This window comes from Zingiber officinale, chromosome 6B (assembly GCF_018446385.1).
Source record: "Zingiber officinale cultivar Zhangliang chromosome 6B, Zo_v1.1, whole genome shotgun sequence".
Taxonomy (NCBI): Eukaryota; Viridiplantae; Streptophyta; class Magnoliopsida; order Zingiberales; family Zingiberaceae; genus Zingiber; species Zingiber officinale.
The window spans coordinates 108,192,888-108,204,497 of NC_055996.1; the positions used below are offsets into that span (position 1 = coordinate 108,192,888).

The 11,610-nt window shown below is 39.2% G+C and overlaps 1 protein-coding gene across 1 annotated transcript; it reads right to left on the reverse strand.

The window, feature by feature from the left end:
• Positions 1-6,851: 6,851 nt before the first annotated feature.
• Positions 6,852-7,585, reverse strand: LOC121991346 (histidine-containing phosphotransfer protein 1-like). The gene is made up of 4 exons (XM_042545355.1): positions 7,467-7,585; positions 7,244-7,315; positions 7,100-7,172; positions 6,852-7,024 (listed from the first exon to the last, which is right to left on the reverse strand). Exons 1-4 carry the CDS (start codon positions 7,583-7,585, stop codon positions 6,974-6,976), a joined length of 315 nt encoding a protein of 104 aa, XP_042401289.1. The 3' UTR covers positions 6,852-6,973.
• Positions 7,586-11,610: the final 4,025 nt, after the last annotated feature.

Genomic DNA, 11,610 nt, shown 5'->3' on the forward strand with positions numbered 1-11,610 from the left:
TTATAGCGGACTCTAGTAACCAAGTGAACCCAGCAGGGCCGTGCTGAAAGGGAAGGGAAACAATTATATTTATATTGGAGTTGGGTGAATTTAACCACTTAATATAAATAGGGAATTAATGAGTGAAGAGTTATTTGAACGTGACTTTTCCTTCTCCTCACCCTAGCCACGCCGCCCCCTTTCCCTCTCCTTCTCTCGGCGCCAACCACAAGAACAAACCTAGGGTTCCTTTCCTAGGGCTTCAAGGACACCTTCCGGCGATGACTTCGACACGAGGACGCTCCCCTCCGCAAGAGGAACGCGTGGACGCGAGAAGATCATCGAAAGGATCGTCTCCTCCGGAGATCTAGTGATTAGAATCGTAAGAAAATCCGAACAGGAGGTAAGAAACCCCTCACCTGCAGTATAAGTAGCTTTCGTATGAATTGTAAGCTTCAGTTTAGTGATATGTAGACTTTCGGCACAAAGGATGCGAACTAGCGCATACCAAGTGTTCGAATAAATTGTTAGCACAGTTAAAATGCAACTTAGGCATTTTATTAGCTTAGGTAAATGCAATAGAAGCATTTTCATAGCTTATTTAGTCTTTCTATAGCTCTTATAGGACTAGATGTCCAATGGGTGGGCTCCCACAGTCGCCTCTAGGTTTAGACAACCTAGCTCTAGGTTCAGATAACCTAGAAAGAGCAAGACAAGTAATAATTAGCTATGTTCAGTATTTTACTTTCTCAGTGGCACTGTACTGGATTAGATATCCATTGGGTTGGGCTCCCATAGTCGTCCCTAGGTTCAGCTAACCTAGTAACCCTACTAAATTCGGGACTTGCAAACCCGGGTCTAGTTTGGGATGCGCGCACAGCAAAGTACAGTTGTCGGGCCCAAACAGCAGCATGATTATATATTTTCACTTACTATGTAAATAGTTTTCAGAACCTCACAAAATAGCTATGTGAAAGTAGTATAATTCTAGCAATAGTTTAGCATCAGCTTAGTTCAGTCCATGCTCTGTTTAGTTTTCTTATGGAGGCATGTGATAGTCTTATGATCAGTTTTGATTTCCATATCTTATGAACCTGTATGCCATGTTTTAGTATTCATGTGTAATGATTCCAGTATGCCATGTTTAGTCTAAACAGTACATATTTCAAATAGCATGTTTTAAAGGCATATTGCATCGAATGCATGTTTTTGTGAGGTAGATGGTTTCTTACTAAGCGAAAGCTTACAGATACTTTTTCCTTATACTGCAGATAAAGGTAAAGGAAAAATGGACTAGTGGAGGCTGGAGGACAATGCGATGAGGATGTGTGTGGATGGAACTTGGAATAGAGATCTTAGGGAATTTCAGCAAACTTGTTTAAGCACTAGAACTTTTTAGCATTTGGTTATTTCGCACTTTAGTATGTTTAATTGTCATAAACTAGTAAATTATGCACTCTATCATGCTTAGAACCTTAGTTATGTGATGTTAGAATGCTTTCCAGTCATCTTAGAACTTGTAGGTGTGATTGAGGCACGAAACAGTGCTGAAATCAGACTTTTGGTACGAAATCAGAAACCCCAATCGATCGGCTGATCGATTGGAGGCTTCTCAATCGATCAGCCGATCGATTGAGAAGTTCGTACCGCGAACAGTAGGCCTCTGGATCGATCGGAGGATCGATCCAGCAAATTCTGTCGCGAACAGAAGGCTCTGGGATCGATCACTGGATCGATTGGCCAGTCTGGATCGATCAGCCGATCGATCCAGAATATTGTCCCGAGCACAGTAGCGTGCTGGATCGATCACTGGATCGATCCAACCCAAGTCCCGCATACAGTAGCCACCTGGATCGATCAATGGATCGATCCGGCCATTCCAATCGATCCGTGGATCGATTGGGAGGCCTGATATTAGCAAGAAACTCTTAGTTAAGTTCCTTGACCATTGGGGGATGTAATATATGTCATGAATAGTTTAGATTACACCCCTTAGCACATGTAGAACCAAGAAATGATGATAGTTAGTAAAATTTTAATTAGTACAACTTCCGCACTTAGATTTAATGATGGTCATGGAATAGTTTAGCACAGATTAATGTAACGATCGGCCTCACAGCTTAGCCAGTAGAAGGCGGGTCGTTACACGTTTCTCCGAGGTTCTCGAGACCAGTAATTAGTTCTTTTACCTTCGCGTGTAAATTGGCTACCTTCTCACCTTTTTCCAGACGTATGTTCATCAGCTTGTTCCGGAGGATGTTTCTTCTAGCGAGCTTCGCTTCGGACGTGCCTTCGTGGAGTTCCAGGAACTTCTCTCAGAGTTCTTTAGCAGATGAATAGCTTCCGATGCGGTTGACCTCTTGAGGCGGCAACACACTCAGCAGGTGATATTCCGCATGGCTGTTCGCTACAGACTCATTCTGCTCCTTCTTTGTCCAATGACTCTCTTCTTTTTCTTCTCCATCTTGATTCATCGGAGCTACAAAACCATACTTCATAATAAACCGAATTTCAAAATCAGTTCTTAGGAATACCTCCATACGTCGCTTCCAGTCTGCGAAATCCCCCTCGAATTTTGGTGGAACGATGCTTGGTCCGGCCATCTCGTTGCTTCGATCGACGGTTAGTCCTCCTGAAGCGCCTTGCTCTGATACCACTTGTTGGTCCCTTTGGAGGCCGACAAGAGGGGAGGGGTGAATTGCCCTACAAAAATTAAACCAAAAACCTTTCTTGAATATTCAACTAATTAACAGACACTTGTAATAATAAAAAGAAGAGACTAAATGAAAAGATCAGACACAAGAGATTTACTTGGTTTGCAATCAGGGGATTGTTAATCCAAGGAAAGTAAGCGCACTATCTGATGATCTCCTTCGGGCGGAGTAGCCTCTTTACAGCGTTGACAGCACAAATAAAAAGAATAGAAATGAAATCACAGAGAAAACTGATTACAAGTGAGTTGATTTAACTGTACAGATCAGTGCTATATTTATAGCACTGGTCGGGACGGCCCAAAGGGGTCCCGGGCGCCCGGGGGGGGGGGGAATAAAATTTTATCCCCCAACGATCAGATTGCGTTTGACACGATCCTGGTCAAAATCTGGGTCCGGGCGCTCGGAAGCATTCCGGGCGCCCCGGAGCAAAAAGTCAACAGTTGTTGACTTTTTGTCTGGGACCTCTTCTCTGGTTCAGTCCCGCCTCGGTCCTGCTCTTTCGCTCCAGCTCCAATAGCTTGGGTGATCTCGGCCATCCGGAATAGGGCTCACCCGAACCCAAGTTCCGGCCTTCTCCTCGAGCAGCCTTCCTTCCCAGTTTCTCGTCCCTCGAACGTCGCACACGTTCTTCTCGTTCACCGGTGTACTCTTCCGCGGTCACCTCGTCCCTCGGACGCACCGAGCCCATCGGCTCTCTCCCGTGCCGTCTTTCTCGCTAGCCACGTCTTTCGCTCGACTTCCTGTGTTCGTAAGTTCCTGCACACTTAGACACAAGGGTTAGACAACGCAGGACCTAACTTAGCTTGTTTGATCACATCAAAACACCTTGGGGTTCCAACATTTTATAGACGATTATTCTAGATACGGATACATTTACTTGATGCGCCGCAAGTCTGAGTGCTTTGATAAGTTCAAAGAGTACAAGGTTGATGTGGAGAAACGTCATGGTAAAAGTATCAAGACACTACGGTCTGATCGTGGTAGCGAATACCTCTTAGGAGAGTTTAGGAATTATTTATCAGAGGCCGGGATTCAATCCCAATTGTTCGCACTTGGTACACCCCAACAGAATGGTGTGGCAGAACAAAAGAATATGACTCTTATAGAGATGGTTAGATCGATGATGAATTATTCAGAATTACCAAATTTGTTTTGGGGATACGCTCTGGAAACGGCAGTGCACATTCTGAACTTGGTACCTTCTAAATCATTACCGTCTACTCCCACAGAATTGTGCACTACAACAAAACCATTAAAAGACAACGGTTAAAAACTGTTGTCGTAGGCCCTTTAAACCGTTATAATTGGCAGTGTTGTTAAAGTGGCGAGCTACGACAACGGTTTTAAACCGTTTTCTTTGAATGAAAAGACAACAGTTTTGCAACAGTTTTAAACCATTGTCTTTGAATGAAAAGACAATGGTTTAAAACCGTTGTTAATTAGAGCATTTTTCTGCAAGTTACAATTATTTTTGGGGTTACGACAATAATTTTTAACCGTTGTCTTTGAGGGTGATAGGCAACAATAATGATTTTAAACCGTTGTCTTTTAAATTATTATCTTTTAATACCAATATATCATATTTCATTTAAATATATAATAAAGAATCATAATCAAGAAAGAATATTCCCACATCAATATCATTCAAAATGTTAGTTATACAAGAATTACAATCACAAAAGAAGAAACATATCTCATGTTCAAATAAAATTTATCCCAATACAAATAAATAAATAAACTCTATTTACAACTAATGAACAATAGCCAAAAGACTAGAAACTTTTAATGGTGGTTCATGTCATGTAGGATTGCACTTAATTATTATCAACCCAAGTCCCATCACAATCTTCAACTTGTAGGATTTCATTGGACTCCTCTTTCTCACTTGCTTATTTTTTCATACCAACCTTTTCCAATATGAAGTTGGTGCCAAAGACTTGATAAGGTGCTTGGATGAGAATGTGAAGGGAGACGAGGAGGCAAGCCAAGCCAACCTTGAGGGAAAAGGTCACCCTATCTGTGTCCTCTCTGGTAAACTCCCACACTTCCATTATCAATTTCCTCATTGGTATCATGGCTTTGCCATTATGATCCTTGGTAGATTTCTTCATGCTTTCTGATTGTGGTGTTGCGTTTGGCGGCATGCAAATGTCGATCTGAATACTGCTACCTTTCTTTCTGTTCATTGTAGTTCTACATGTAAGAAAACAACATCGATAGCACAGGTATAGATGAAAATTTAAAAAATAAAAGTCTATCTATATATCTTCCCTGAAGAATAGGGTGATTGTTGATGTATATGAAACTAGCTCTTTGTTGGTGCTGAAATGAGTGAATGGAGAGATCGACATCAAAGAGCATTTAAAGAGAATTGGTAGATGAGATCATGGTAGTGCATCATTATTCTATTGATTGACAACAGTTCAAGGGAAAATCTAACATGTAAATATAGTTATATAAAGAAGCTATTGTAAAACTTACTTGAGTCAAATTGCTAACTTGGATATTGAACCTTTGAATGACTGCAATAATGTTCCTCTTTGGCACTGTAGTTTCTTCAATAAGGATACTTGTTATATATCTATTTAAATACACACTTTAAAATTTAAACAATGTTAAATAAGGTCCAATGCATTATAAACCAAAAATTATAACAAGTATGAGGTCAAAAAAACATTGAACAACAGACATAAATCTTAAATGAGTTTCATATGCTAAATAAACTCCATCAAGAAGCTACTACTTAATTAAAGGATAAAGTTTCTAGTCTTAGTGAAAGTGCAAGCTCAACTTGCAACTTTAATCAACTTATTCAAGAATAGCGGATACAACTTAATCAAGGGGCTTCATGTAATTCCCACTAGTGGGTGATTCTTAATCAACAATTATTATCTCAAAGGAGGGATAACGAATTCTCGGATAAATCTATTGTATCATTGCAGAAACTAAGCTCTGATAGGTCTTGTTTCACCATCAAGTTTCTGGAAACAAAATAAAACCATTAGTGTGTTTAAGAAAACAAAGATTTCTAATCTACTTATCTGTCAAGCACCCAAGAGGTATGAGCTTCATCAAGACTAATAATGTGTGAATAAAGTCAATAGAAGATGAAGGACTAAGATTAAGGGCACTTTCAAAGAGAAACAATTATAATGTCAAGCAGAGGGAAAAATATAGAATTAAGTATTCAAATTATACAGTAGCCCAGCACAAGTGACACAATTGACTTCTTCCGAGACAATTACGATATTAACAGACTTATTTTGCACTCATTTCTATCTCAAGAATGTTCCATTAAGAGAGAAAAAGCTAAACTAGATGCAAACTAACCTTTCCATTCGGCATTGCAAGTATTTCTTCGATCCGCTCAATCTCTACGACCAGAAAAATGAGAAGGCAATTAGAAATAATCATAAGAAATCTGATACATAAAGGAGTATAAAGGAATCTGACAATGTTTACTCGCATTGGAAGAATAAATTATATCATTGAATTATAGCACCAGAAAAACATGCTAATTACATCAATTTTCAATCTCTAAAGTCAACACAAGGATGTGCTTACCAACCTGGAACCACAGGTATCAATTCAAAATTAAATTATGAAAAATAAAATAAATGGGGAAAAAATTGATATATGCCAAATATGATCCAATTGATTTAAATTATGTTATCGGTATCAATTAACTGGATGAGTAAATTGATTATAATCCATTGATATATCATAAGTAGTGATATTTTTTGATATGTGATGTTTTAATGATTGATATTAAATTCCTATTATCCAAATAAGTAAAACATAAGTTTTTAAACTAAAGTGTAGTAGGAAAAAAAACATATTGCAAAAGCTCTAGGAAAGTGTCTACTTTAGAACTTGTATATGAATAGAGAGGCATGCGATCACAAATGAAAGGACAGCAGTCAGTTCTATCTCATTTACTTGTGTAGTGCCTGGCCATAATTGAACTATCATGAAAACTTCCAGATCATTCAAAAAGCACACAAGATAAACAAGTCTTACCAACCACATCATTACATAAAATGGAGCTTTTGCCATAAAATGGTGCATGCAGAGTCAATTTACATCACGAAGGGAGATAAACAGCATTAATTAGCATCCTTTAAATCCACTACTAAAAGGAGATGTTTGATGTTTTTCCCATGAGTGGGACAAGTGAAACAGGAGAACAACAAAGAAAGCACATAGCATATGGTAAGGAACAAAGAACCTGAACGTCACTTCCTACCACCACCTCTTAACAAGACACTCAGCAAGTAGAACTACCACATCATGGGGATTGATCCACCAGCAGCCACAATCTGCTGCTCCAGCTACCATACAAAATTTTAGTATAAGATTCATGGCATTACTAAGAATACCTCCAACCAAAGCTACATGATCATTACCTTAAATAAAGTTTCCAACTTGTTCTTCACCAGAAAATACTCCTGCTTAAGTTGCTGGAGACATGTGAGGCATCTACACAAACAAATTTTTTGACAGCAAGTCACTAGATGATTTAAATTGAGTGACCATGAAGACAAACTAACCCTTCATGGTCCATTTCCTCGCAGTAATTGCGGAAGGCCATGCAGACATTTTTAACCCTTTGGGCACCAATGCTGCAAGGCGAAGGAAAAAAAGGGATTTTGAATCAGTTGCAAGTATCATCTTGTTACTAGCTAGTTTCCATGAGCAAAAGCCAAATCTTGAGGATCTAAAGCATATCTGCTTTAAAAATGAACAAGGAGGAAGAAAACAAAGAACGAAAACCTAGCACTGCTGCCTTTGAACTGGTGAACATGGGCATCCACTTTCTTAAAGTCCACAACCTGCTGATCTCTTGAAAAAGTGTGCAAAATCCAGAAGGATAAATCCAAAGACCAAGCCATATGTAATGAATGGAACAGGAGTAGGGTTTCGAAGCAGATCACTCACAAGGTCCTGGTCTTCTTCATACCTCATGGAAGAGCGGAGATGTGAAGTCAAGATATCTCCTTTGCAGGTTAGTTCGCCTGTTATTTAGCCGTCCTGAGAGGGGGGGTGTCCGCTTGCATCCTGGCCTCCGTCGCGCACGCTCCCATGATCCAAACCCTCGCTGTCACCTTGCGATCACTCTTCCCGGTTGCTACTGCTCCTGCGCGGCTCCGGTGAGCGAGAGATTGTGAGAAAAGAGGGACGGAAATGCTTAGGGATCGAGAAGGTAAAGGGGGGGAATGTGGCGGCAAAAAACTTTCGGGGAGAGGGAAAGAAAAAAAGCGGCGGCAAAAATTGGCGAAGGGGAAAAAACGGCGAAGGAAAAAAATATCGATATTCAATATCACTTAATAGACAACGGTTTTCAAAAACCGTTGTCGTAATTCCAAAAAAGCGCACAAAGACAACAGTTTTCAAAAACTATTGTTGTAGCCTTTAAAAACCGTTGTCGTAGCTCCAAAAACACATAAATCGACAACGATTTTTAGAAACCGTTGTCGTAGGTAAAAAAACTGCTAAAAGACAACGATTTTTGTTAAAACCGTTGTTAAAAGGCAAAACAACAACGATTTAGCATAAAACCGTTGTCGTTTCAGTGTTGTTAAATGAGGATTTTGTTGTAGTGGTGGAATGGGTGAAAGCCCAGTCTGAGATATATTCGGATTTGGGGTAGTCCAACACATGTGCTGAAAGCAAATGCTGATAAGTTAGAATCTCGTACAGAAATTCGCATGTTTGTGGGTTATCCTAGAGGAACGAAAGGTGGTTTATTTTATAGTCCTAAAGACCAGAAGGTCATTGTTAGCATCAATGCCCAGTTTTTAGAAGAAGACTATATAATGGACCACAAGCCCAGAAGTAAAATTGTTCTAGAAGAAATTAGAGAGGACACGTCTACTTTAGTAACAACAGTACAAAATGAAGTACCACAAGAAACTGTAACACATGTCACAAATGATACGCAACCGCAGGCAGTGCCTCGTCGTAGTGGGAGGGTTGTGAGGCAACCTGAGAGATTTATGTTTTTGGGAGAGTCTTCAGACTTGATCCCGGGTAAACATGAACCTGATCCCTGGACATATGACGAAGCACTCCAAGATAAAGATGCAGCATCTTGGCAAAGAGCAATGAATTCTGAAATAGAATCTATGTATTCTAATAAGGTCTGGGAGCTTGTAGAACCACCAAATGGTGTAAAAGATGTTAGGTGCAAGTGGATCTACAAAAGGAAAAGAGTGACAGACGGGAAGGTAGAAACCTTCAAAGGAAGACTTGTTGCGAAAGGGTACACTCAGAAAGAGGGAATCGATTATGAGAAAACTTTTTCACCGATAGCCATGCTTAAGTCTATCCGGATACTCTTATCTATTGCCGCTCATATGGATTATGAGGTTTGACAAATGGATGTCAAGACAGCTTTCCTTAACGGAAGTCTTGAAGAAAATATCCATATGAAGCAACTAGAGGGGTTCATTGAAAAAGGCAAAGAGCATCTAGTGTGCAAGCTCAATCGGTCCATTTATGGACTAAAGCAAGCTTCAAGATCTTGGAACATCCGGTTTAATAAAGTAATCCAGTCATATGGATTTATTAAGTGTTCGAATGAGTCTTGTGTATACAAGAAGTGTAACGGAAACGTGATGATATTTCTTGTACTATATGTAGATGACATTTTGTTAATTGGCAACAATGTCAAATTGTTATCGGACGTAAGGGTATGGTTGTTCAAACAATTTGATATGAAGGACTTAGGAGAATGTGCACACATTCTTGAGATCAAAGTCATAAGGGATCGCAAGAAAAGGATGTTGTGTCTATCTCAAGCTTCATATATAGATACAATCCTTGCTCGTTTTAGCATGCAAAACTCCAAGAAAGGTTTATTACCTTTTCGGCATGGAGTAGCTTTATCTAAAGAGATGTCTCCGAAGACATCAAAGGAGATAGAGGACATGAAGGCAGTTCCTTATGCTTCGGCTGTGGAAAGCCTAATGTATGCAATGTTGTGTACAAGATCGGATATCTATTTTGCCGTAGACATGGTTAGCAGATATCAAAGTAACCCTGGACAAGGGCATTGGACTGCTGTAAAGCATATATTGAAGTACCTGAGAAGGACTAGAGATTATATTCTAGTTTACCAAGCAGATGATTTACTCCCTGTGGGTTACACGGATTCAGATTTCCAATCAGATAGGGATAATAGTAAGTCTACATCAGGCTATGTGTTTACTTTAGGAGGTGGAGTCATAGCATGGAGGAGTGTTAAGCAGAAATGTGTTTCAGACTTAACCATGGAAGCAGAGTATGTGGCAGCCTCTGAGGCAGCCAAAGAAGTTGTATGGCTTAGGAACTTCCTAATGAATTTAGATGTGATTCCTGGTTTACCCAAAATCATCACAATTTATTGTGATAATAGCAGTGCAGTTGTAAACTCGAAGGAACCACGAGCCCATAAGGCGAGTAAACATATAGAGCGCAAGTACCACCTGATACAAGACATCGTCAAGCGAGGAGAAGTTGTTGTTGCCAAGATTACATCAGTAGATAACCTGGCAGATCCTTTCACTAAGGCCCTTCCGGCGAAAGCTTTTGATCGGCATGTGGAGGGGATGAGAATCAGATGTATGGCTGCAGATATGGCAGCTTAGTCTTTTAGTATAAGTGGGAGATTGTTAGAGTGTATACTAAAAGCATAGCTTTTGTAAACATTTATTTTGAAATAAAGAATCACATTGGTAAAAAAATATCTACATTTATATGCTAAGTATAATTATTCAATTAATTTATATTGTAGATAACATGGTGTGTAGTGTCACACACAGAAGATCATGTTATCGGTTCTTTATAAATTATAAACAGTAGCTCACGACTAAGATGGATAGGAACAAACCATTGGAATAGTCGTAGTGTAATTTGGTATTAGTTTATCTTAACTATAAAATTACACTAGTACACTCTGAGTGTATTGAACAGGACCATATAAGGTAAGTTCTTTTGTGCTGACTTAATAAAAGAACAAGACCTTAGTTATTATGGAAGTGTGTGTTCTTAATCCTAATATAATAACAAGCACATATATTTAGTATTAATTTCTTTAACTTATCAATGGATGAGATTTAGCTTGATAAATCAGAAAGCCGATAAGTTGGAAAATGATATTACTTATAGTGTGTATTGTTGATTATAGAAGGAAACTGTGTCCTAGAAATCTAGGTTGATAATGCCCCCAAGAGGAGCTCATAAGGATTGTCATGTTAAACCCTGCAGGTGGACTTAGTCCGATATGATAATAAGGTTGAGTGGTACTACTCTTGGACTAAGATATTAATTAAAGAGAGTTGTCAGTAACTCATTTAATTAATGGGCATTTGACAACTTAAACACAGGGAGACTAACACACTCATAATAAGAAGGAGCCCAAAATATAATTTGGGATTGGTGAGGTAATTCAATAATAATTCTTTAGTGGTATGAATTATTATTCATGAAATTAAGATGGGTGTTCGGGGTGAACACGGGAAGCTTAATTACATCGGGAGACCAAAACCAATTCCTCCTCTCGGTCCTTATCGTAGCCTCTTGTATATAGAGAATTATACCCACCGCATACCCACCTTTCTACCCACCTCAAGGTGGTCGGCCAAGCTAGCTTGGAGCCCAAGCTAGGGCCGGCCAAAGCTAAGGGTGGAGTCAATTTAAGGTGGCCGGCCAAAGCTTGGATCCCAAGCTTAGGTGGCCGACCCCTAGAAAAATAAAAGGGATTTTATTTAAAATCTTTTCTTATGTGGATATCATGGTTTTAAAAGAGAGTTTAAAATTTAAATCTTTCCTTCTACAAAAGATTAAGTAAAAGATTTGATATCTTTCCTTATTTGTAGTTAAAAGGAAGATTTTAATTTTTGATAAAACTTTCCTTCTTTGTAACCATGTTCATGAT

Coding starts and splice junctions, on each gene's coding strand:
- LOC121991346 (XM_042545355.1), bottom strand. CDS start 7,585: ATGGCTTGGTCTTTGGATTTATCCTTCTGGATTTTGCACACTTTTTCA. Junction 7,316..7,466: donor TTCAAAGGCAGCAGTGCTAG/GTTTTCGTTCTT, acceptor TTCGCCTTGCAG/CATTGGTGCCCAAAGGGTTA. Junction 7,173..7,243: donor GAGGAAATGGACCATGAAGG/GTTAGTTTGTCT, acceptor TTGTTTGTGTAG/ATGCCTCACATGTCTCCAGC.